We start from the raw sequence: 27,979 nt of genomic DNA on the forward strand, positions 1-27,979 counted from the left end.
AGCAGTTGGAAAAGTAACCCACAAAATGCATAACACACTGCACATAAACTACATTGATATCAAACCTCCATAATGAATTATATTACTCTAGAATAAGATTGGCTTCTAACCCAGCGAAGCAGACAAAACTTCAGAATTTATTGTTATTATTTTTAAGTTTACTATATATGAACTTGCCAGTTATGACCTTCATCAATGACACTCTACAATAGATGGGCCTTGGCGTTTCACGTTGCTCTCTCGTGCTTCATTAATAATAGTGTCACTCATGTGATGGTGCGCTATGGGTACCTCTTTGCACAGAGAGCAGGAGTTTTGACATGCAGTACAAAATGAGGTTGGTTGTGGTGACAAAGCTGTTTAATGCTAAACAAACAAGCTATGTAAATCGAGTCAATACTGACCCCAAGGGATGGACGTGGAAACTATAGCTTAGCTTAAGCTTTCTGTGCAGTTTTACCAACGGGAATTACATTGAAAATAAATATATTTGAATGTATGCATGTGTATCATTGACTGTGTTTATCCTGCTAACATAGTATTGATGAATTTGACATTTTTTTTTGTCTGGAAAAAGAGAAAAGTTCAAACCCATTTTAACGAGAACAAGATGAATGCTATAAAGCTACTTATTTAAAAACTTTTTGAGTTTAATTATTATCCATCCTTTATCTGTACCGCTTCTCCTCACTAGGGTCGCAGGGGTGTGCTGGAGCCTATCCCAACCGTCTTCGGGCAGTTGTCAGGGGACACCTTGAACTGCTTGCCAGCCAATCGCACGGCACACAAAGACGAACAACCATCCGCGCTCACACTCACACCTAGGGGCAATTTAGAGTGTTCAATCAACCTGCCATGCATGTTTTTTGGAATGTGGGAGGAAACCGGAGTACCTGGAGGAAACCCACACAGGCACGCTGAGAACATGCAAACTCCACACAGGAAGCCCAGAGCCAAAATAGAACCTACGACCACTGCACTGTGAGGCCATCATGCTAACCAGTCGTCCACTGTGCTGCCTTGTTTCAGTTTATACTATGCGCAAAAAAAGAGTCTTTTCAGGTGGGGGTGTACACATGCACGCACAAATACATGCACACACTGTCACTTACGCCGTTTTGTGTATTGTTCATTTCAACCATTCAATAACTTTTTCATGGGCAAATTGCTATTTTGTTATCAAAAGCACTTTTTGTCGTGCTGTTTTTGTTATTTTATAGAAAGAAAGCATTACATCACAAAAGAAAAAATAGCTTTAAAGTCGAGGTTGTGAAATTTTTGTTTTTACAAAAAGCTCTCTTTCTCCTTTTTTTCTCAGAAATTAGCATTTTGACCAAATTCAGCGATTTTTTATGTCAGCAAAAAAACAGAAAGATAAATACTTTTTTTGGATGAAAGAAGAGAGTCTAATCTTTTGGTAGACTCAGTGTTTTTATAGTATAGCCGCATATATCACACTTATACACTTACAGTCCAAAGGTAAATCTGTCCACACTACAGAGGGGAAATAAATAAAAATGCTGCAATGATAAAAAAAATACAGCAATGATAAAAATACTGCAATGATAAAAATACTGCAATGGTAAACAAAATACAACATTGGTCAATATAAGTACACCATTGAATAAAAGTACAGTAGTATGGTGTATTGAGTACAATACTCAATCCTAGGACTGCCCAATTGCACTAAGCCTGTCAGGATGTAGAGTCAACCCAATGTTCTTGTAAAACAGTCTGACAGCCGCCGGCAGGAAGGAGCGAAAAAAACTCTCCTTTGCACAGCGAGGGTGTATCAGTCCATCACTTAAGGTGCTGTTAGAATGCCCTGGAGCGGGTGGGATGGGTTGTCCAGCACAATTTTGCCAAAATCTTCCTGCCCCCCACTGAGTCCACAGAGTCCAGGGAGCAGCCCACGACAGAACTGGACCTCCTCACCAGTTTGCCCATTTTCTTTTTGTCCCGGCCCAAGATGCCGCCTGCCCAGGAGACCGCACCATAGAAAATGACTCATGCAACCAGTCAGGAACCCCAAAAATCCTCAGCTTCCTGAGTAGGAAGAGTGTGCTCTGACCCTTCCTATAGTGAGTATCTGTGTTGTCGCTCCAGTCCAGTTTATTGTGCAGACGAACACCGAGGTACTTGTATGTTGAGACTCTCTCAACATCTGTTCAGTGGATATTCACTGGTGCTAGTGGAGAGTGCAGTGCCTGCAGAAATCCACCACCAGCTCTTTGGATTTTGCGGCATTGATTTGGAGGCGGTTCTGTTGACACCAGTCGTCTGTCAGTGATGAGGCCGACTATCACAGAGTCATCAGAGAACTTCTGTAGGTGACAGGTAAGGGTGTTGTGTTTGTAGTCCGAGGTGTGGAGGGTGAAGAGGAAGGGAGGCAGAACAGTTCCCTGCCTGCGTCCCTGTGGTACAGAGAAGCACGTCAGACACACAGTCCTGTATTCTCACGTAATGTGGCCAGTTTGTGAGGTTGTCATGAATCCATGTGATCCTCTTTGACTCTTTCACCTTGCTTTGATAGGTGTGCCAGCAGTCTTTAACGGTTTGATACAAGACCTGCAACCTGTCTTTTTTCCACCTGCGTCCAGCTTTGCGGCATTCTGGTTTAGCTGCACGAGTTCTTTCATTAAACCATGGCTCCAGTCTTACTTTTGGCCGCATGATTTTTTATGGAGCCACAGAATCCAAAATATTACTACATGTAGAATGCAACCAAGAGCTGAGTTACTCTGTGTTTGATGAGGGAACTCAGAGCTGATCAAAGGGTTCAGAGAACCGACTAGCAGTGGGGGGGTTAAAAATCCGGCGATGGTATTCACTGGTAGTAGGTTTTACAGCAGCAGAGGAAAACACAACATCAAAGAGCACCATCATGTGATCAGAAATAATATCGTCCAACACTTTCAAATTTGAGATAAATAAACCAAAGGTCGGGGTAATGAGGGTGTCCGGTTTGGTGGCCTCAGGATTGCATCTCTGCTTTTGGCAGATGATGTGGTAATGTTGGCTTCTTCAAGTCGTGATCTCCAACTCTCACTGGAGCGGTTTGCAGCCGAGTGTGAAGCGGTTGGGATGAAAAGCAGCACCTCCAAATCTGAGACCATGGTTTTCAGTCGGAAAACGATGGTGCGCCCACTCCAGGTCGGGGAAGAGATCCTGCCCCAAGTGGAGGAGTTTAAGTATTTTGGGGTCTTGTTCACGAGTGCGGGGAAGATGGAGCGAGAGATCGACAGGCGGATCGGTGAAGCGTCCACTGTGATGCGGACGCTGTATCAGTCTGTCATAGTGAATAGGGAGCAAAGCCAAAAGGGGAAGCTCTTGATTTGACGGTTGATATACGTTCCTACCCTCACAGAGGCTCACAAGCTGTGGGTCGTAACCGAAAGAACAAGATCTCGGATACAAGCGGCCAAAATGAGTTTCCTCCGCAAGGTGTCCGAGCTCTCCCTTAGCGATAGGGTGAGAAGCTCGGCCATCCGGGAGGGACTCAGTGTCGAGCCACTGCTCCTCCACGTTGAGAGGAGCCAGATGAGGTGGCTGGGGCATCTGATTAGGATGCCTCTTGGACGCCTCTGGTGAGGTGTTCCGGGCAAGTCCCACCGGCAGGAAGCCCGAAGACGACTCAGGACACGTTGGAGAGACTATGTCTCCTGGGGATCCCCCCGGAAGAGCTGGAAGACATGGCTGGGAGAGGGAAATCTGAGTTTCCCTGCTGAAGCTGCTGCCTCTGCAACCCGACCCTGGATGAGTGGCAAAAAATGGATGGATGGATGGATGGATAAACCAAAAGTAAGGACAAGTTCTAACGTATGTTCCTGTTTATGAGTGGGGCCAGACACGCACTGCACCAAATTGAAAGAGTCCATGAGTCTCGAAAAGTCCATTTTCAGTAGTGTTGTTCCGATACCACTTTTGGGGTCCCGATAACGATACCGCTAACTGGCTGTGCAGAATCTGCCGATACCGATACTGCACCGATACTTTTGAAAAATCAAAATAAGCACAATTTTTCTTGTAATTCTGAAGAATTGCATACTCACTTGGATGTAAAATTATTCATTCACCATACGCACAAAGGCTGTTAAATCTTCAATATGACCACCGAACACCATCACAACATACATGCTCTGATCACTTTATATCAGTTATGGTTTTCATTTTCATGGACACTGGGTTATAAGATTACATTTGATTGAAATTTGAAGAATATTTATGTATAATTGTGTATTTGAAAATGCATTTTAGAAACCCCCAAATGTTTTACATTTTGTACTAATGTATATGTGTACGTAGAGTTCAGATTATGTCAATAAAATCATTGTGCCATAGCAAAGCTAAATTTATTAAAACGTAATTTGGAGACCTATTATTGTGTAGCTCTCGAAACTCAGTACTCTGTGGTGCAAAATATTATAGATGAGATGATAAATATTTGATATACATTTGACATCGAACTCTTCGTCATGACGACGCCATCCGTTTAAGTTTTCCGGTCTGAGAGCGTCTGCAAAATTGCAAATGTAGCCGTCATCTCATTTTATGTCTTCGTACGTATTGATTGAAATACATTTCTGTTCATAGCTGCTGGTTCTCCAACCTAACGCAGTTCTAACCAGACATCAGTTTAAAGTCGACTGTGCACCTAAGCACTTATTTTGGGTCGAATCTGTATTTCACTTTAGCGATTAGCACACTTAGCGACCCCCGTTCGCCTCCTCATTTAAAATGCTACTTGTTAGTGGGAACGTTTATTTGTCATCACGCAGCTCGATGGTGCTGCTGTGCACGGACTTGCATATAGTACAAATAAAGTCCATACTGCAGTGGCACAAAACAGATTGGCGCAGAGCATTCAAGCAACGGTGAAAGAAATTATTGGGGGAATCCCCAGTGCGTCGTGACCTGCTTCGTAAACGTGGACACAACCCGCAACGTTTATGATCTCGAAAACACGAGGTCTGAGATCGTGATTTCAGTCCCAAAATGATCATCAATTGTTCAGCCCTAGACTAAAGTGCGATCCCTCTCTCTCTGTGCTCTGTATGAGGAGCGTCTCCCGACCATGGATTGGCAGCAAGCAGGAACGGTTTAACACTACACACGCACGTACAACTTTCGCCAATACCCTCCTGATCGAGTCCAATCATATGCATCGCCAAGTCATCTAGGTCCCTTTGATTTATAAAGGCAAACCATGCGCGGCATTGCCGTAGGGACGTGCTCGCGGACTTAGTCTGCGGAAGTATGATGATGACTTTAGCATGCTAGCGCTAGCTCAAGCTTCGACAGCGCACAGAAAGACGAGTATATCCAGACTCAAACGTTTTAATGAATGACATTTTCCTCCATTAAAGTAGTAAATAAAGATCTGTGTCAACCAAAGGCAAAATACCTGTCAGGAGGCAAAAATCCAGCAAACACGATCCCCTCGCGACACAAGACTGCTGGCTCTTGACAGCAAAGTCCCAAGCAACTGCCTCCAATGTGGGCAGGTATCATAATTAAGGACCTCTTTCAACAAACTAGTCATAAGTAGACTATGACTAATAACGTTATACAATGGATAAGGCTTCACCTCGTATTTTCCCTCAGCGTATGGCTTGCTGCGATCGAAGCATGATACCAATGTCGATCAATCAATCAATCAAATTTCATTTATACAGCACTTTTCATACATTAAATGCAGCTCAAAGTGCTGTACAATAAAAACATCCAAATTACTACAAAAAACTAAAACCCATTCCACCCACCCAACATAAACACATCCACATACATGCCTGAACTCGCATACACACAGAACACTCGCATTCACACAACTTAGTAAACCATCTTAGTAGAAAGACAGAAAGACATGGCAAGGCACAGAGAAACCATATGAGAAAATGTACCCAGGGTAGGTCATCCGCGCTGAGAGGGATGACGGCCCACGGCCACAGGGAGCTCCGCCAACACAAAGACCCCCGGCCCAGACTGACCGGGGTAGACCCTACACATAGTGCAGAGGGCCCCGGTCCGCCGGGCCTAAGGAGCCTCCGGGATGAAGCCCCCTGCGAGAAGGCCAGCCACACCTCCCAGCGCGGAGGCCCCCCTTGAGGAAACACTGGAGGTAAAATATATAAAAGAAAATTATAATCACAATCAGAATCAGAAATGATGATACTAAAAGACAAAGAAGCTAAAAATTAAAGACAATGATAATAGATAAAATGACAGCCCTGAATTAAAAGACAAAGATAAATTATTTAAAAGCTTACTAAACTAAAAAGGTGAGTCTTGAGCCTCCTTTTAAAAATATCAACAGTCTCTGCGGACCTCCGGCAGGCTATTCCATAGACGAGGACCAGAATGGCTGAATGCAGCCTCGCCATGTGTTCCAGTCCTCACCCTAGGAATAATTAACAGGCCGGTGCCAGAGGACCTCAGGGTCCGCGAGGGTTGATACGAGAAAAGAAGGTCAGATAAATAAGACGGCCCAAGACCGTTAAGGCATTTAAAAACTAATAGAAGCACCTTAAAATCAATTCTGAAACACACGGGGAGCCAATGTAGCGATTTTAAAACTGGTGTAATATGTGCCTGCCCTCTGGTCCTCGTCAGCACCCGTGCGGCTGAATTCTGATGTAGTTGTAGACTGGAAATACTCTTTTTGGGAAGACCAGAGAGCAGGGCATTACAATAATCTAGGCGGCAGGAAATAAAAGCATGCATCAGCACCTCTGTGTTAGCCTGAGAGAGAAACGGGCGGACTCTGGCTATATTCTTAAAAAAAAAAATCTTGGTTACATTTTTAATATGAGGAATAAAACTGAGCTCAGAGTCAAAAATGACGCCCAGGTTCTTCACAAATTGTGATGATTTATAATGTTGTAGTTTTGGTAAAAGTTTTTCTCTCTGACCTTCAGGACCGATAACTAAAACCTCTGTTTTGTCCTGATTGAGCTGTAGGAAATTCTCTTCCATCCATGACTTAATATCTAAAATGCAATTTAAAAGGGTATCAATAGGCTTTGTGTTATCCGGAGACATGGCAATATACAGCTGTGTGTCATCAGCGTAGCTGTGGAAGCTGATGCCGTCTCCTAATGACATCCCCAAGAGGAAGCATGTACAGATTAAAAAGTATTGGGCCTAAAATTGAACCTTGGAGAACCCCACATTTAATTTCATGGGTTTTGGAGGAACAGTATCCATACTTACAAAGAAACGTCTCTCTGTGAGATCAGAATAAAACCAGTTAAAAGCAGTACCAGAGATGCCCAGTAGGTTTTTAAGTCTATTTAATAAAATGTGGTGATCTACTGTGTCAAAGGCGGCACTTAAATCCAGTAGCATCAAAACTGTGAGTTTTTTTGCATCTGCAAAACACCTGAAATCATTTAAAATCCTTAAAAGAGCTGTCTCTGTACTGTGATTCATTCTAAAACCAGATTGAAATTTCTCTAAAACAATATTTGTATTTAAAAAATAATTTAACAACAGAAAAGCATTTTTTTCTAAAATCTTACTTAAAAACGGTAAGTTGGATACAGGTATGTCATTATTTAAAACACTGGGGTCTGAATTGCTCCTCTTGCGCTTCACCACCGCCTTTTTAAATGCAGCGGGGAAGACACCCGTCTGAAGAGAGCAATTAACTATATTTAAAATCTGTTCCTCAAAAAATCCATAAAAAAGCTTTTAAAAGTGATGTGGGAATTGGATCTAAAAGGCAGGTTGTTTGATTTACCTGGGAGAAACCTTGACCAAGTGTCCTTGCATAAACCAGGGCAAAACTTTCCAGTGTTTCCTCTGGTAAAAATGACTGTCCAGCGTTAATAGAATTTACATTTTGATGAGCTAACAGACTGGATCTTATGTCATCGATTTTACTTCTGAAGTGGTCTGCAAATTCCTCACAGAGAGCGTCTGTCCCTGTCTGTGAGGACTTTTTAAGATCAGAGCTGGTTAAAAGATCGAAGGTGGAGAAAAGATACCTAGGGTTGTTTTTATTAATTGTAATGAGATTTGAGAAGAAAGACATTCTTGCCAGTTTGACTGTTTTATTGTAGGATTTGAGTTGTTGACATAATATTTGATAATGAACTGTAAGGTTGCTCTTTCTCCACCTCCTTTCTGCACTCCTGCATTTTCTTTTTGATTTCTTAGTTAAATCATTTCTCCACGGGGGTATCGTCTTGATTTTTATGTTTTTTTTTAAAAGTGGAGCAACCGAGTCTAATGTTGATTTTAAAACCCTGTTAAAATTATCAGTGGGAACACAGGCAGAGTGATTTGTCCATAGGAGTCAGCTGGGAGCGTGATTGACAACTGCATAATGAATGTTAGCTGCTAAAATCGAGCTACCCAGGAAGCGCGGGTGAAAACCGTCTGGTTGGTAAAAGGAACGACGGTTCCAAAATAGGTTAAAATTGTCAATAAAAGCAAAACCGAAATGTCCGCAAGTGCGTATGAGCCATGTGTTCAGGCTTAAAAGACGACTGAAGCGCTCGCTGCCGGGGGATAGCGGCGGTAAAGTGCCGCTTATCCAGACCGACAGACCACAAGTTTTTAGCAGGTCAAAAAGGACATTAAAATCTCGCTTGGTTTGCTCCGATTTTCGGCGCACTGTTTCATTCGTCCCCACGTGGACAACAAGCCGGGATACAGATGGTGGAAGAGAGAGAAGAACATCTGGCAGGATGTTAGCTATGTCCGTGACTTTGGCTGCGGGATAACAGCGGGTGATAGTACCAATGTAGCGTGTGTGTTTAATGATGCTGTCGCCAACAATGACGGTGGTTGGTGAGTGCAGAGGATGTGAAGAATGAGTGCCAGGGGAACCGTGAACTCTGTGGAGAGAATCCCGACCTTGTTGTCCTAAATCGTGCTCCCCAGGCTCACCTAAATCGTGCTCACCGTGTCCGTCAGTGGAGCCTCAGTCATACTCACAGCTGTCATGATTCCGCTGGAATGCCCATCCATAACGGCGGAGAGTTGTGGGAAACGGGTTGTGAAAGACGAGATGAGGGACTCTTTTCGACAGAGTTCTTCCGTCAGAAGATGGACTTCCTCTCTCAGGTCAGAGATTGTTTTATTTGTTTCATCCTGCATCATTATGAACCGGGTCCGGTGACCGGGCCTAGCACGGCGGGCTGGCAGCGGCTAGTCTGAGGCAGGAGTATGCTAGCTGTTTGACAGTTGTTTGACAGTTGGCCGGTTCACCGGTGGGAGCATGTCCGTAGGTTAAAAATTTAAAACAGTCACTGTATACAAAAAATAATAAAAAGTATAAAAAGTATGTCCAAGCAGTAAAAGTAGTGCAAGCTTACTACGATGAGCACTCCTACGGAGGTGAACAACTTCCGCGTCGCCACACCCGGGGAAGTCGTTATGTTAATATCAATTAATTCAATTACAATGAAACTTCAACCATGGTAGCTTATCATACGCACACAGTGCGTCTACTGGCCTGAAGCGCTGTCTATTGACTTCTACTTCCCTCTCTGTTGTCTTGGATCCCAAGTTCCAGCCTGTTCAACATGGCACACCTTTTTGTTTCAGTGATGCGTGAAATCCAGTGGCCTCTTGCTCGCATGCTTTCATCTCTGAGGATGTGGGAGTTGATAGCCGGTATCGGGACAATACTGGTTGGTACTCGTCGATACCGATACCAGATTTTAAGGCGGTATCGGCACAGTTACCGATACTGGTATCGGTATCGGAACAGCACTAATTTTCAGGGCAGCACACATTTATATTAAAATCCCCCATCACCAGGGCGTGATCATATTTTAGCATGATTTCGGCAAGAAGATTTGAAAAGTCATTCAGAAACTCCTCGTTGTATTTAGGAGGTCTGTTGATGACAGCGCAGAGCACAGGAGCAGCCCTTCCAACTTCAAAGAGCGTACTCTCAAAGCTGGTGATCGATGTAGCCAATACACACTGGTTACATTCAAAATGGTTCTTGAAAATAGTTGCCGTTCCTCCATCATGACCGGACGTTCTCGGAGCTTCCAAGTAAGAACACGCTGGAGGTAATGGTTCCTGCATCGCACTGCCCCAGCAGTTTTTCAGAGTCTTATCAATGACATCCTAAGAGATATGTTGAACGTTTGTTGTTTTGTTTATCTCGACGACATTTTAATTTCCTCGCACTCCTTAGAGCAGGGGTGTCAAGATCCAGTCCTGGAGGGCCGCTTTCCTGCATGCTTTCAATCTCTCCCGGCTGCAACCCACCTGATTCAAATGATCAGCTCATCAGCAAGCTCTGAAGAAGCCTGATAAGTATCCTGCTCATTTGAATCAGGTGGGTTGCAGCTGGGAGAGATGGAAAACATGCAGGACAACGGCCCTCGAGGACTGGAGTTTGACACCCCTGCCTTAGAGGAACACCAACAAAACATCTGGGGTGTTTTACAATGCTTCCTGGAAAACATATTGTACATTAAAGCAGAGAAGTGTGAGTTTCACAAAGAGTTCAGTTCCTAGTGTTTGTAGTCAAGAAAGGGCAAATTAAGGCAGATCCAGCCAAGACCGGTACCGTGGTAGAGTGGCCGACACCTACTAACCGCAAACAGGTGCATTATTTCCTGGGGTTCGCTAACTTTTAACGCTGATTCATTAGAAATGCAAAGCAAAGCATTACCCTTCACTCGTATTACCCCTGTCAAGACTCGCTTTATGAGGAATCAGAGAGTTGAAACCGCTTTCAGAGACCTCAAAACAGCCTTCACGAACCCACCTGCGTTGCGTCATCCTAACACTGATTCTCTTTTCATTGTAGAGGTAGACGCTTCAGGTTCAGGAGTGGGGGCGCTTTTGTCACAGTATTCTTCAGTCAACCAGAGACTCCACCCTTGCGCCTTCTTTTCCCGTCGGCTCAGCCCGGCTGAAGCGAACTATGACATGGGCAATCGAGAATTATTGGCGGAGGTCCTGGCTTTCCAAAAATGGAGACACTGGCTGCAAGGCTCCCAAGAACCGTTCACCGTGTACGCTGATCATAAAGATCTTATCCGTACTGTTGGTCCCTGCTGCTGAGCAGAGACAACTCCACCAGCGGTGCCCATTGTGACGATCGGTCGGCCAATCGCATCACATACAGACCTGTTGCATGCCTCACCGTGCTAACGAGCAAAATTAGCAGTTTCCATTTTGTTTCGCCTGCTGAAGATGCTTACATGACCGTTATAAATCGCGAATTGACTCAGACGGTCACTTTGTATGTGAACAAAGATTGCAAACAAGAACATGTATTCAATGTCACTGCCACGAAAATGACCAGATTAAGATCTGAGCGAACCGACTGACTGACCAACCCTCCAGAGACCAATCCCTATGCGTTGAGGAGGACCAGCAGTAAGGCTGCTTGTTGATAGACAAAGCCTCTGATGACGTGACTTGCCTTGACTAACAAGTAAAACGACAGCGGCAGTACCACCCCTTAAACCATTGCCAGTGTGTGAACCGGAACCAGCATGGAGGACCTCACCGGTGACCGGCGTCTTCCTGGGCCCTCCGGCACAAACGCCAGCACTCATGAGACCCAGTGCCACACTCTTCCTAACCCCTTCAAAAGTAGCCACACACCCACTCCACAACCAGGAGTGCACATGAACATGACCTGGAAAGGTTTGGACAAGTTGGCAAACAACATTCAAAAGTTTGAACTGAGGGTGTCCCATTATACGTAAGAATATCTGACTACTATCTAAAAGGGTTCCCAGCAACTACACTTGATGACAATTTCTACCTTATCAAGATGTCTACATTCAAGCAGTGAATCAACAAATCGAGCGACAACCTGCTCATAAATTAGCCAATCCAGAAGACGCAAAGCAATGGTCCTGGAATTTGGCGGCCCACAAGCCGCAACTGGCATGGCGGCTTCCTTGTCCATTAAACAAGGGAGATAAGAGTCACCTCAGCTATATTATTGTCGCTTGCGAGAGGCATATTTCGGGTGTCACAATAAACATAATGAACAAATATCAAGATTTAAAAATGCTTTTTGAAGAAAATCTACAACCAAACCTCAACCACTACCTGGAGTTGGGCTTGTGCCCGCAGACGCTGACAAGTTCACAGCTGCACTCCTAAAGGAAATGCAAAGCTAAAATGTTCATACGCGAAACCAACAGAGGCAGGGGTTTACAATGTAAGCCAAGACTTGCCTACCTAACTTGAGGGCGCCTCCTACAAATCCCATAAGGAGGTCCCGTGCAGTGTTGATTTTGGCAGGCATTTTAGATTAAGTCTTAGTCTTAGTCATTTGGACAAAAACGCTTATTAGTTTTTGTCACATTTAGTCATTCCGATTCGTGATACTTTTAGTTGATGAAAACTCAAAAATGTTTTAGTCTAGTCTTAGTTGACGGAAACGCAAAATGAAAGCTTTAGTCTAGTTTTCGAAAATTTATTTGGCGGAAACTCAAAAAGGTTTTAGTCCGTTTTAGTTCAAAATAGGCGTGCAAGGTTTCCACCCAATAGCAAAGACTTTCTGATCAACTACTCAAGATTATGCATTACAGATAAAAGTGGTAACAACAGAATCAATGCTCATTGCTCCAAAATAAGCAGAGAACCAAAACATTTAATTTGGCCACTCTTGTAGCTTTATTTCACGTAAAGCAACATAAAATAAAATTGTATAGACAACATTGACTTGTAGTAGACTTGTTCCAACACAGTAGCACAAGTGCAAACCGTATCAAACATGTCTACTTCAGAACCAAGTAGCCTACCTATTGTCATTGTCGCCATGGTCCGTCATATGAAAGCGTGTCAGTGTGTGTGAGCAGAGACAAATGACCGCCGACATGTTTGTGTTTTATTGTGCCAGAGTGTGCGTGCGCGGGGCATGCGTCCTGTCCCGGTGGTGGGTGTGCCCAAACAAAGGATAGGTTGCACTTCCTTGCAACTTTTTGAAAGACAGATTAGATGTATAATTGGAAGGGATGTGATAAAGTTTGAGCGTCTGATGAACCACACACTAACAATTTCGTTCCGTCTCGTCTCGTCAACGAAAATTCATGTACGTCACGTAATGTTTTCTTCATTAAAGAACCTCGTTTAGCTTGTTATCGTCTCGTTATCGTCACGGAAAAAAAAGGGGCATTAACAAAATATTTTCGTTATCTTCATCGTTGACGAAAACAACACTGTTTCGTGACAGTACGGCAAATCAGCGCCCAACAAACGTAATTTGGTGTTGACAGACCTAATTGGTCACAGGCCCATCAAAACAATAATTCACGTAGAAAACACCATAATGGCCGCAAAAATATACGCCCACAAAAATATACGCCCACAGGAGAAACCTGATCGAACTTTCTTCCCAACCATCAAACGCGTGTGCTACGCTATGTGCGCGTGTGTTCTCTCTTGCTGGTTGAACTTTTTCGTGACATGTGTTCTGGCATTCTTTTTATCTCCATTGTTTCAAGTTCGTTCCAATACTCATCCACCAACATGCACTGTGTTGGCTCACTCTATCCACCACGCCGGGCGACTGCGTGCTTGGCTTCCTTGCCCCCACTTGCCGTCGTACATATACGCTACTGCAGCTAGTCACGGTTGGTCTTCTCTGGGTCTCCGTGTGTGTGTCAGCTTGTGGCGACTAAAAATAACGTATTTTTACGGCCATACGACGCGCTGCCTCAAAGGGCGCAACACCAGTTGAGGGTGCTATTTCCGTCTTTAATGCATATCTCTAATCTCGTTGCACTCTTGAGTACAATGACAATAAAGGGATTTCTAATTCTAATTTCTAATTCTAAATTACAAGGCGCTAGCTCGGCTGCTCGCGCTAGCACGTTCGCGCTAGCTCGGCTGCTCGCGCTAGCACGTTCGCGCTAGCTCGGCTGCTCGCGCTAGCACGTTCGCGCTAGCTCGGCTGCTCGCGCTAGCACGTTCGCGCTAGCTCGGCTGCTCGCGCTAGCACGTTCGCGCTAGCTCGGCTGCTCGCGCTAGCACGTTCGCGCTAGCTCGGCTGCTCGCGCTAGCACATTCGCGCTAGCTCGGCTGCTCGCGCTAGCACGTTCGCGCTAACTCGGCTGCTCGCGCTCGCACGTTCGCGCTAGCTCGGCTGCTCCCGCTAGCACGTTCGCACTAGCCCGGCTGCTGCCAGTTCACCAGAACTCAATCCCATCAAGAATCGCTGCCAGAGGCATCACCCCATTTCATTGACAGATGTCATGAAACTAATAGGAATCAATGTCAATAAGGACTCTAACCAATAAAAGGTGTCTTGGCATTAGCCTACTGGACAAGGTCAGGGGAGGGACTTCACTGGTCACCACACTCCTTAGAGTCACGGTTTCAAATAAAAAATTAAAAAAAACTCAGCATACAAGCAAACAATGAAACAAAGAAATAAGATTAACACAAAACATGTATCTCTCATGCCATCAATATACCCAAAAGAAATAAAAATAACACAAAAGGATTATAGCAATGACTTCTTGGGAGCCACTCAGCCTTAGCCAATTACAGAAATGTAGTGATGGGTCCAGCGACACTGAGGCGTCGATGCGCACGCCGAGTTTCCAGGGCAAACCCCGCGTCGGTGCGCGTACTGCTTTGAGAAAGTCACGTGACCACTACCAGAATCGTGTCGACACAGCGGTCGCGCACCAAACTGTGTTCATAAGGAAGCGCATCTGTCAACAGGATGGACGCTCAAAACAAGCATCGAGTTATTGGCGTTACTTTGCATTAAATATCCGCAAGATGGAAGACATCACTGTTGATGCGCACTCAGAGGTGCAGCGCTATATGTCCGCAGGACACGTTGCACGTACGGAAGACCCGCTCTTATACTGGAAGTCCATGGAGGCAACGTTCCCTCACCTATTTATATTAGCCACACAGGCGTTGTGCACACCGGCCTCTTCAGTGCCTTGTGAGAGGATTTTCTCAAAGGCGGGGGAAATTGCCTCAAAAAAAGAAATAAACTGAAGAACAAAAACGCTGGAGAAACTAATTTCTTTTGAATAAAAATCTTTAATTACAATGAGTCCATTGTGAGTCACAACACTTTTACTTGGGCATTCAGACAGATGTTCTCTTAATTTATCAACTGCGTCTCGAATATCAAAGATTTTTTTTATGAAATTGCGTGTATGTAAAAATAATGTGAAAGCAAATGCCTAATCAGAATCAGAAATCCCTTTCGTCATTGTACTCAAGTGTGCAACGAGATTAGAGAGCTCCCCTCTCCAGTGCAATACTACAATAATTCAGTTAAATATATAAATTAGATAAGAGAATAATTAGTGCGATGGAAAGTAATACGAAATAGGATATATAAAAACACATCACGTCGCTAATCAATGGAATTGGATAAAATTAGTTTGACAGATCAGTGTCAGATGACCCTGTCAAATGTTTCCTGCAAGTCCACCAGGTGTCAGTATTCAGCAACACAGTGTCAATACATTGTGTCACTGTGTCGAAACGATACAGGATGCCTCTTCGACCCATCACTACAGAAATGCCTTCTTGGGAGGCACTCAGACTCAGCCAATCATATGGCTGTTTAGAGAGATGTGCATGGCTGTTTAGAGAGATGTGCTGTTGTGCTTTGGGCTTTTTGTCTGTTGTCTCAACCTGGGACGTTTCTTGCTTGCAATAACATAAATGATAAGACAGACTACAACATTGTGGACAGCTGCCCTTTTGTCCAGCTTTCTCCTACACCATCACCCAAACACCATAGTCACATAATGTATAAGTCACGGTCAATTAGAAGCATAGATGACTCAGACTTTGACCAGCAGGGTGTGCTAACATGCACTCCGAACAGCCCAATGAGTAAAAGGGTTGATGGTCGCGAGTGATGCATAGTCCATGTAATGGGCGCGCCGCTTTACAAGGCGCTTTGTTTGTTTTGGGCAAGATTAGGGACTTTAAAGAGCGCCCTATGGCCTGGAAAATATGGTATACTTTTTTACTTTTTAACATACTGCACGGAGCCTGTTGAACAAATCCAACTGAAAATGTGGCAATACAGCCTCGAGACGTAACTTTTGTGACTTTTTGGCAAAGGGCATGGCCATTACAGTGCTGCAAAGTCTGATTATTCACTGTGGCAATAAAAGCTGCTGTAACATGACTCAGATGATCCAATCTTCTCGAAATGTTTCATATTTGATAATAGTCCAGCCCTGTAGGCATCTACAAATTTCTTTTTCATCATAGTGGTGGCACCACCTACAGGTTAAAGCAAATACAAGTTATTTTCTTTGATGTTTTACCCTCGCAGGTTAACATGTAAACCTCATATATGCTCAGCTGAGTGTTTACGCCTTGAAGATGTCAAAATACAAAATTTATAATTTTTCGTGAAAAGCTGTTGCCGTGGCATCACACAGTTCGTCAATAAAACAACGCTGATTTTGAAGTTCTAAACACAAAAACTCATGAAATTTTGCAAACACATCAGGCTTGGCAAAATCATAAATATTTCTTTATCTAAACTTCGACAGCACATCTTGATCAAGGCCAGGATTCTTAAGCAGGGGTTGCACCACAACATCATTAAAATATTGGGGGACTGACACCAGATGGTAGACTGCTATTGACAATTGCCAAAACTGATTGGCTAATACTTGGGAGAACCTCCTAAAAGAAACGAGGAGGGATGGAATCATATAGGGAGCCGATTGGCCTAATATTACAAACCACATCCTTCAAAGATGACAAGGAGACCGCCTCAAAGGAATATAACACTGTGGAACAAGGAACGTTTCAGGGGAACAGTCCGTGCAAATCGGCTGATGGGGTTTAAGTGCAGAATCGATGCTTCTAAATAGAGTACGCGGATTATGACAATTTGCCTGATCGACTGGACATGTATTTCCTTTTATACTCATTCACCTTGCTTTAGTAACAGCAACCGCCAGCGACAGCCAGTCCTTTGGGATTTGATACGATATGTCTCTTGCTTGTCCTTTTTCCGGACAGCACACACAAATCCCCCATCAACAGGATGTGATCATATTTCAGTGTAATTTCGGCAAGAAAATTTGAAAAGTCATTGAGAAACTCCGGGTTGTATCTGGGAGGTTGGCAATGACAGCACGGTTGGAATGATAGCGCAGAGCACAGAAGCAGCCCTGCCAACTTTAAATAGAGTGCTTTCGAAGCTGTTGATCAATGTGGCAAATATACAAGGCTTACATTCAAAATTGTTTTTAAAAATAGTCGCCGATCCTGTACCACGACCTGACGTTCTTGGAGTGTCCAAGTAAGAACCTGCAGGCGGTAGTAGTTCAAGCATCACACTGCACTCACCGCTGCCAGTCCAAGTCTCCGTCAGGCAGAGGAAATCCAAGTCATTGTAAAGAAATAGCTCCCTCAGACTAGTGTTTTGTTTGTCAACGCACAAGCGTTAACAATGCTATCCTTGCGGGAATTGCAGGTGTGCGTAGATCCTCCAATCGGCGATTTCTGGGAAGGTCTCTCAGTAGTTGGAGGACGCATGCACAGCAGCGAAAACGAAGCGCTCCTGGACAGCCAACGGGCTCTCAAACGCTCCACAAAAGAGTACATCCATGCATTCGGGAACAGGCAAGTGACGAAGCGTGTTTTAACTCCTTTTCTAGCTTCATCAGATGGCCACGATGTTTGCCGCGTCGCCGCTTCCACCATGATGGGAGCGCATTAATTTGAAAGACGTCTGCCGGGATGTCACCAGGCAACATCTTATCGCAACCATGCTCGAACACACGTGAAACTTCAACGCCACTTGCAAAGTGTTTGAAAAGTTATGGTTAAATGGAAGTGGAAATACTGTAGGTTTTAGTTTCAACCTTTTCTTGAAAACTATGCAATCCAATTTTGGAAATGGCAGTATAAGTCAATTGGGCTGTACTGCTGTTAACTAAGTGCAGGAGCCTACTTGGATGGGAGGAGAAACATCTAAGACCAACAGAGCAGTGTGATCAAATCAATGCCCTGAGAATAAGACAACCTGGAAGAATGAGAATATCTTAGAGCAACAAGAATGTATTATATATCAATTCTACCCTTTTACCTCTATATTGAAGCTTATGGACTCTGTTGTTTGGGCAATCTTTTCCTTGCATGCTGAAGTTAATATTGGTGCGGATGCAGCGGTTGATCAGTGGCTGAGTTGGACGGACATTATCACTCATGCTCAGGAATATCTGAGACTGCTGGTTCTGGCTCAGCAGGCGCAAAGAGTGTATCTGAGAAAGAGAAAAGGTGATGAAAATGTTTGACTTAAAATGTCTGCTAGACTAAATATAATACAATAAACTTGGTCAGCGCTGCATAATAGTTGCAGTTCAAACATAAAGCAGCATTTTTTTGTGGTTTTGGCCAACATCATGTTTTACATTCCAAAATATTTGTATCTCCTCAAGACGCTGGCCATTACAGCATTAGTTAAACATCAATTCTACAGAATTCTACTTCCACTGAAATGAAATTATTACTGAATATAATACATCAGTATTTAGTACAGTTTTCTTGTTATTCTGTCCTCAATGTGTGTCTGAACACAAATTGACAGATAGCGAACAATCTTCAAGAGAAATGCAGAGGCTGGAGTAAAGTTGAATTGTTTTACTGTTGTCTTCAATCTCTTGAGTATAATTATTTGTAAAACATGTAGTACAACTATAGCACGTTATTCAAAATAAAATAAGCATACACAAACGATAATATAAAGAGCTGTGCATAACTTGTAGACAATGTAAAATGTAGTCTATAGCTTACTATAAAGTAACTGACACTCAGAATGCAAGCAATAAACTAAATGTATATAACATCAAATTCGCCACACATGCGCAAGTGTTACATGAAAAGGAAAGGAAAATGCTACTCACAAGCGATGCTTTTTTCAGGCACAAACAGCGAGAGGAAATTATGAGAACACAGACCGTCGAATGGCTGTAAACACGTAAAGCTAATGCGGCAGTGAGCAGACTCTGCATGCACTTTGAACTGGAGGTGTCACGTGACTAAATGTGCCAATAAGAAGGCAAGTTAGAAATAGCAGGGAAAATAGTTAATTACGCCAAAATGCCCGTAGAGGGAGACAAAGCAACATAAATACAGGTCAGCAAAACTGATATAACTGACTTGGGCTATTATTTTATGAAGTTTATGAAGTATTTTTTTTAATTCATTTTGTTTATGTATGAGGGAGGCACGGTGGACGACTGGTAATCACGGTACAGAGGTGCCTCACAGTACAGTACAGAGGTGCAGGGTTCAATTCCAGCTCCAGCCTTCCTGTGTGGAGCTTGATCTGCCCGTGCCTGTGAGGGTTTTCTCCGGGTACTTCGGTTTCCTCTCACATTTCAAAAACATGGTAGTTTGATGGAACACTCTATATTGTCCCTAGGTATGAGTGTATATGCGGATCGTTGTTTGTCTTTGTGTGCCCTGCGATTGGCTGGCAACCAGTCCAAGCCTGCTGCAGCTGAGATAGGCTCCAGCACGCCTGCGACACACATGAGGCAAAGCGGACGAATGAATGGAAGTCTGTGTGGGATGTGCAGGAAAACCCTGAAGTTGAAGTTGTGAAAAACATGGCAGCCGATATATATATATATATATATATATATATATATATATATATATATATATATATATATATATTATTTTATCCATCCATCCATTATCCGCCGCTTATCCGGGGTCGGGTTGCGGGGGCAGCAGCTTCAGCAGGGAAGCCCAGACTTCCCGCTCCCCAGCCACATCTTCCAGCTCTGCCGGAGGGATGCCCAGGCGTTCCCAGGCCAGACGTAGTCTCTCCAGCGTGTCCTGGGTCGTCCTCTGGGCCTCCTGCCGTGGGACATGCCCGGAATACCTAAACAGATGCCCGAGCCACCTCATCTGGCTCCTCTCTACGTGGAGGAACAGCGGCTCGACACTGAGTCCCTCCCGGATGGCCAAGCTTCTCACCCTATCTCTAAGGGAGAGCCCAGACACCCTGCGGAGGAAACTCATTTCGGCCGCTTGTATCCGAGATCTTGTTCTTTCGGTCGCGACCCACAGCTCGTGACCATAGGTGAGGGTAGGAACGAAGATCGACCGGTAAATCGAGAGCTTTGCCTTCTGGCTCAGCTCCCTCTTCACCACGACAGACCGATACAGCGTCCGCATCACAGCGGAGGCTGCACCGATCCGCCTGTCGATCTCTCGCTCCATCCTCCCCTCACTTGTAAACAAGACCCCAAGATACTTAAACTCCTCCACTTGGGGCAGGATCTCCTCCCCGACCTGGAGAGGGCACTCCACCCTTTTCCGACTGAGGACCATGGTCTCAGATTTAGAGGCGTTGATCTTCATCCCAACCGCTATATATATATATATATATCAGGGACCTTATTTTTGTACGTGTGTAAATGAAGTGTAACAATATTTTTGAAAAATCCGGGTAGCTCAGGGAGAATGAGGCTTGAATCGGCATTAGGCTCACCTGCATGCGAGTGACGTAAACTGGCTTGTTCATCAGGATCCATGTGGCAGTCTCAAAACATGGAGGGATAGTCATTGAGCCATCGTAAGTGATAAAACTAATTGTGTCTGGATATATCTCCTCTATGTTTAGTCCTGTCAGAAGATAAGCATCATCTGTATTGAAAGAAGCAAACAGAAGACAAAAGCAGCATAGTTAGTGATTAATAACAAAAAAACTACCATATTTTCTCAACCATAGGGCTCAGAGAATTAAAGGGCGCAGTCTCAGTTGTGTGTGGTATTTCTGTTTTGAACACATACACTGGGTGCACCATACTCTACTTTTTTCATGCTAGCATTTTGGAATAGTCAGCCTAGTTAGGCCAAAACTGTTTGTCACGTCATAAGAAGTCCCTCGGGTGGTAAAGCAGCTTTTGTGAGAATTCAGCCAACCAGCCATTGGTTAAACACATTTCCATTAATAATGTGAGATCACCAATGTCAGGGAGGGATGTCAATAGTCACCACACTCCTAAAGGTCACGGTTTTTAATCTATGTATATATATATATATATATATATATATATATATACATATACATATATAGTATATACATATATAAATACATTATATACAGTAATACCCCGGTTATCGTGGTTAATGGGGACCGAGACCACCCGCGAAAACTTAAAATCCGCGAAGTAGCGGCGCCCCTTCAAAAATACTTTAAAAAACCTATACAGGTATACAGTATACCCCCCTGTATACAGTACACCATATAGAATACGGGTAGAGAGAGAGAGAGAGTGAAATTCATGTTATAACAAAAAAAAACAAATTATTATTAAAACGTATTGTTTTATTCCCCAGCCATTATTTTTGTATTTATTCAATTACTTCTTTTTGTATTTATTTAATTACTTCGACTTTTACCTGCTGGTACGCCGTCCGGTGTGCCCTGTGAGATGAAAGGTGGCATTCTTCATTTATTTATTTATTCACTTATTCATTCATAACTGACAGCTTCGCGCTCCGCTCGTGCCCGGGCGGAAGAGGTGCTCCTCTTCAGCTTAATTGTCACGCACGCCGGACCTGCTCTCCCGAAGCGTGTCTCCGTTCGGTTGAACTCGGTTTCATTTCGCCCCGCTCGTGCCCCGGGCGGAAGGTACTCCTCTTCGGCGTAATTGCCACGCACGGCGGCCGGCCTGCTCCAGAGCTCTCGTACGGTCCCGAACGGAGCGAAATGTCGCCCCGCTCGTGCCCGGGCGGAAGGTGCTCCTCTTCGGCTTAACTGCCACACACGCCGGCCAGAGCTCTGGTACTGTCCGAACCTCGCGAAACGTCGCCCCCGATCGTGCCCGGGGGAACTTGCTCTTCTTCGTCCACTCTCCTCTTCGCCCACGCTCTTCTTCGGCGCACGGCGGCCGTCTAACCGCTCCAGCGCCCCATCGTGCCGCTCGACGAAACTACAATGCCCCCGCGGAGCGGAGCGAATGGAGAGCCCCGATCGTGCCCGGGCAAAAAAGTTTTTAATTTTTGAATATTTTTTAGACCTGCGAAGCACTGAACCCGCGAAAGGTGAACCGCGAAGTAGCGAGGTATTACTGTACTTTTATCATTGCAGTATTTTACTATGACAGTACTTTTATCATTGCAGTATTTTACTATGACAGTACTTTTATCATTGCAGTATTTTCTATAATTCAGTCTTTTTTTTTTTTTCATTGCAGCGTTTTTATTTATTTCCCCCTCTGTACCATGGACATGGTTGTCTGATGTGGCTGGGAACTGAAGCCTGTGGAGAGAGAGAGGGGAGCGAAGGGAGGAGAGAGAGAGGGGTAGAGAAAAGAGGAGAGAGAGTGGGAGAGAGGGTCTCGTTCGCAGAGGCAGGAGGGGTTGGTAGGGGCTGCAGCAGGGGAGACTGAGCGGGGGCAGGCATTTGATCAAACCTATTGAAAAATAGGTTCAACTCATTTGCCACTCCTTCCTGCCGGCTGCTGTCAGACTTTTTAACAAGAACATTACGTCAGGCCTACAAACGGGCGGTGATTAGTGCAATTGTGCAGTCCTAGGATGCAATACACAATACTACTGTGCTTTATCCAATGCTGTACTTAAATTGTGATCAATGCTGTATTTTGTTTACCATTGCAGTATTCTTATCATTACAGTATTTTATCATTGCAGTATTTTCTATCATTGCAGTACTTTTACTTTTACAGTACTTTTATCATTGCAGTATTTTATATCATTGCAGTATTTTTACCATTACAGTACTTTTATCATTGCAGTATTTTTATCACTGCAGTATTTTATATCATTTAGTATTTTTTTATCATTGCAGCGTTTTAATTTATTTCCCCTCTCTACCATGGACAGACATTAGGAGTGTTTCCTTACACTTGTATATGTTGTGGGATGTAAGTGTGTGTGTACATGGGGATCTGTGCATATACATATATACTGTGTATATTTGCATGCTTTTTATGATTAACGGCTACATTATGCCACCGCCTCTGTGTGATCTATATCTTTGCTGCTGTAACACTGCAAATTTCCCCATTGTGGGACTATTAAAGGACATTTTTATCTTTATCTTGAATTTTCATATGGGATAGTAGAATATAATTCTGACCTTTTTTGGAGTGAAACCTTCACATGCAATGCATTCTGGGATGTTGCCGATTTACAACTTTGGCCCGGAGTGGGAAATTAACACTGAAGACTAACTGAGTGTTTCACAGTAACAGAATAACAACAAAAGCAACTTTGTTATACATGAATGAAAAATATATTAAAAAAAATACAATTGTAACAATACATTTCAATAATAAAAACTATAACTTTTGATTTGCTTGCATCAAATAATATGGAGAAATACTACACTGACATCTCAAATCCTAATTGAGAAGGCCGTATATGAATGTCGTGTGGTAGTCCAATAAACAATTTTTGTGCTTTGTAAAGCACAAAAGCACTTTGCATTTTAGGGCAGGCCATTTGCATGTCGCCATTCTCATACAGTCTGCATCGTCCATATTTATCAGATGGGTGGGAAAATGATCAAATCGGTCTTGTTTGATGATCTTCTGAAGTGGAGGTGGGGGTGAGCAGTTTGACGACTTCTGGAGCATCTTCTGATGACAGTCGTCCTCTTTTCTTGGTGTTCAAGGCAGCCCATTTGCCAACCCTGGTGAGGGCAACTCCACCTTGATTACGGAAGTCAAGAAGCGGCATGCACTTCTTTCTCCTGCTTCTGGTTGAGATGATGGCGGTAGAAAGACAGCCATTTAACCTCGGGTCAATCATCCATCCATCCATCCATTATCCGTACAAGTCTCGCTGAGCCTATCCCAGCTATCTCCAGGCAGTATGCGGGGTACACCCTGAACTGGTTGCCAGCCAATCGCAGGGCACACAAAGACGGACAACCATCCGCGCTCACACTCACACCTAGGGGCAATTTAGAGTGTCCTGAGCCTAAGGCCTGAGCTGGAATCGATCCCACGACCTCTGCACTGTGAGGCCATCATGCTAACCAGTCGGCCACCTAAGAGTCAAGTAGTACATAATGTGCAGATACAAACGACATGGGTGGATTTCATTGTGATAGAGAGCTACCAAAACATGTCCTCCATGTCAACTCATCCCGTGTTGTTGTACACCTTAAAAATGTGGGGTCTGTCTACGTCCATATATTTCTTCTCTTTCGACCACCATCTGTATCAATCAACAGGATCAGGGCCAATGAAGGGTGATGCCAGTAACACTGCCTCCTCATACAACTTGACGATGGCCAACCCACTTATCATTTCAGATTTCACCAATTACACACCACGCACAGCCAATGACAGCTCCTTGTCACTTTTGTGGGTATATCCACAGAGACGGCTACGATTTATGGTAGCAACTGTTATAATATTAAGCAAAAGCTTTCAGTCCAACAAAGACCTATATTATTGTGTGTCATGGATTTTAGGCTACATCCGTTTTGATCACTGCAGAATCAAATGAACATCCTATTATGCCATTGCTTTTGATCAAATTTCCCTCGGATAGTGTGTAACTTCATACTAAATAATTTCATTTTCCATTGGCTATACCATCAATAACACCTCCAAAGTAATAAGTAAATACTGGTGATTGGAAAATAACCCAAATATAGACTGATCCTCAAAATATTGGCAAACTAGTAGATAAAGCATGTGGCAACCACTGGCACATAGCTGGCCAAATGTTGCAAATTAGCAACAGTGAAATAGCCCCTGGTGTAAAAACTAGAGGAGATAAAATCTACAAATTGGCATGTACTGTATCTCTCTATTTTTAACATGCATCCTTTGCAGAATTGCTTTCAAAATAAATTAAATTGATAAAGATAATTACATTTAATTGATGCCTTTAAAATCAATTTCAGCAAAACCTAAAAAGACCTTTTCAAAGTGAGAGAGCTTGCCATCTAGTGAGCTAGTAGGATACTTTTTGTTGCTAACTCACAACTAAGTTCTGCAGTGGTTCTTTAAGTAAAAAAAGAATCATAAAATATTATTGTGTATTAATTAGGGGATTAGCATATAGGTGTTACAAATCTGCTACACCAGCCTGGAAAGGGTAGACCCTAGAATTATAGATTCGGTACAAGTTCTTATGTCTACATATGATTTTGATATTTTTGTAGTACTACATTTTAAACCACTTTTCAAACACTGGTTATTGACAAATTTTCAATTCATTATCATAATAATTCCATAAATTAACACCTTTTACAGAAACACACATTTCCCTTATGTTTGTTCTTAGTCTTGGTTTTTTTAAAGACCTTTGCTCCCCTTAAAGTATAAGAGCACCTCTGATTTCAAACAGCTTCAGGATACTTTGGCAAAGTTGATTAATTGTGTGCTTTATATATTATTTGTGCTGTTCTGAATTCGACTAAGCGATAGAATTGCAGTGTTTAATTCAATAAATAATGGATTAGGTGATTCTATATAAGTTGAACGATTAATAATTCATATAGCTCTTTTTTGTAGCTTAAAAGTCGACCGAATGTTTGTTTTGAAAGCATTACCCCATACCTCCACATAGTATGTCAGTATGGCAAATAATAATGAGCAATATTAAGTATATAAAGTATAAAGTATATAAAGTACATATATATGTAAATCCTTACGCAGGAGATGGTTTTATACAGGATACCTATATTTTCTGAGATTTTTAACATTTCATCTATAATAACTCCCAAGAAATGTTCTCTTTTACTCTTGCTATTACAATTGCATTAACAATAATTTTGACTGCGTTTAATTTGTCTGGTACTAAAGACTATATACTTCATTTTGTTTAAATTTAAAGATAATTTATTAGTGTCAAACCAATTATTTGATGTGTCTATTTCTTTTCCCACAGTACTCAGCAGCCGCTCAAAGCTGATCCAGAGCAGTATGAAGTTGTGTCATCAGCAAGTTGAAATACTTTAGGACCAAGCACAGCCCCTTGGCGGACCCCGTGAGTTATCTTCAAGTTGTTTGATTTTAAATTCTTAAACTGTACATACTGATACAATACATCTCTTATTTTTCCATTAATATAATGTGGTTTATACTATCAAAGATTTTTTTTGGGTCAACAGTGAATTATTTTTTATCTGTACTGTTTGGAATTTCTTCCACAAGTTCCATTGTTGCCAGAGATGTGCTCCTCTTTTCTCTGAAACCGTACTGATTTTCGCTTGAAAGATTGTTTTGCAATAAAATGTTCAATCTATGTGCTAATAGTTTTTCAAAATATTTTGAAAACTGCAAAATATAGATCGGTAATTGGTAAACCTCATAAATCTGAATAACTTTTGCAATTTATAAAAAGAAAATAAATAAAATCTGATGGGAAAACGCCAGTTTTGAAGTACAGTTTACAAATATATCATTATATCAAATATTTTATCAATAACAATACTTCTAATGTAAAGCCATTATTTATTATAAAATTTAGTATTCCAAGCATCTTAAATCTAATACAGTAGTAAGCTTTGTTGAGACAAACAACCACTTACTTTTATACGTTACTCTTGTGATGCTGTCTCTATTCAACAATCGATTCAGAAAGCTGTTAGATGTTTCAGCTACCTGGATAAACAACAGGAATAGAGAGAAGAAATTAGTAATGAAATTGCACCAAATTCTTTTTGATATACAGGATCAGGCAAAATGATCGGACACATTTGTAGGTTAAATAAAAGGCAAATAAAGTAAAGAAACAAGAAAGAAAATGAAAAGTAAATTTTAGCTTTTTTTCATATAACGGCATTTTGCTTTGTTTTTTTATAATTTCTTTTTCAGTTACTGCCATGACTCATTGTTTTTGAGTTTCAAAATTCTTTTAATTTCTTCCTCTGTAAGTTAACTGATCTGCCTCGTCCTAAGTCAACTTAATAAGAGTAATCGCGTCAAGAAAGTTCCTAATTTTTTCCTTATTTCCTGGTAATAAGAGGTCAAAGCAGCACGGTGGCCCGACTGGTTAGCACAATGGCCTCACAGTGAGAGACAGCATCGGGCGTGGGTTCAATCCCGGCTCCGGCCATCCTGTGTGGAGTTTGCATGTTCTCCCCATGCCTGCGTGGGTTTTCTCCGGGTACTCCGGTTTCCTCCCACATTTCAAAAACATGCATGGCAGGTTGATTGGACACTCTAAATTGCCCCTAGGTATGAGTGTGAGCGCGGATGGTTGTTCGTCTCGGTGTGCCCTGCAATTGGCTGGCAACTAGTTCAGGGTGTCCCCCGCCTACTGCCCGAAGATAGCTGGGATAGGCTCCAGCACCCCCCGCGACCCTAGTGAGGAGAAGCGGTACAGAAGATGGATGGATGGAAGAGGTCAAAGCATTTGCATGATCCTAGGGCTGAAGCATCATATTTCCAGTACTTGGGCATCTAATTTTAGGCACTACTCTGCTTGACTGTGCTTAACACAACTGAAATGCCAAAAGACGGATCACCCTGTTACTGAATTCATAATACTTCTGAGCCGAGAATCTGAGTTGTCCCTCCACTTTATAGATTAATAAATCGTAAATCTGGTAAGTGTGCTATCATTTTGCGTTGTTAGATAATATCTCTCTAATTTACGAATTTCGTTCTCCAACTGTGTCGCTCCGCAAGTCACTCCTTTTTATATCTAGTGTAGATCGCAATGTTGCCCCTTAAAAAAAACACCTAGCTGCCTCCCATAAAATTGTTGGGGACACCCATTATTATTATTATTATTAATTTGAAAATACTCCAAAAGTCATTTTTGCAATTCCTGTTAAATTTTATCACAATTTAAAATGGTTACATTGGCTCATCAATATTTGAATTTCTATTTGGATATTGTGATTGCTTCAATATTACATTGAAAAGCGCTAAAGGAGTCCACCGCAGACATAAAAAACATATCTAGCCGAGAGTGGGTGCCTTGTACATGTGAGAAAAAAGTGAAGTATTTTTCCCTGGCATGTAAACGGCGTCAAACATCTACCAAGCCTAATTCCGGCATTAGCGTTGTCAAAGATTGGATT

General features: G+C 42.8%; 1 protein-coding gene and 1 pseudogene across 20 annotated transcripts in view; both read right to left on the bottom strand.

Annotated features, from left to right (window-relative positions):
- ca10a (carbonic anhydrase 10 (inactive)a) overlaps positions 1-27,979 on the bottom strand; it is a 211,321-nt gene that overhangs the window by 45,672 nt on the left and 137,670 nt on the right. For 13 of the 20 annotated variants that reach the window (XR_015840588.1, XR_015840590.1, XR_015840589.1 and 10 more), the window contains 3 exons: positions 26,480-26,552; positions 20,450-20,604; positions 18,032-18,206 (listed from right to left, as the gene is read on the bottom strand). Coding sequence is in view for 13 of the 20 variants with exons in the window: in XM_088287355.1 (XP_088143481.1) it covers positions 18,032-18,206; positions 20,450-20,604; positions 26,480-26,552 (403 nt within the window). In the remaining 7 variants the exon portion in view is untranslated. The other 7 variants (XR_015840594.1, XM_088287356.1, XM_088287359.1 and 4 more) reach the window with 5 other exon arrangements.
- LOC148315784 (uncharacterized) lies at positions 23,273-24,242 on the bottom strand (annotated as a pseudogene).

The sequence above is a fragment of the Idiotropiscis lumnitzeri genome, unplaced genomic scaffold (genome assembly GCF_059441095.1).
Source record: "Idiotropiscis lumnitzeri isolate Australia: NSW breed Sydney's pygmy pipehorse unplaced genomic scaffold, RoL_Ilum_1.0 HiC_scaffold_40, whole genome shotgun sequence".
NCBI classification, from domain to species: domain Eukaryota; kingdom Metazoa; phylum Chordata; class Actinopteri; order Syngnathiformes; family Syngnathidae; genus Idiotropiscis; species Idiotropiscis lumnitzeri.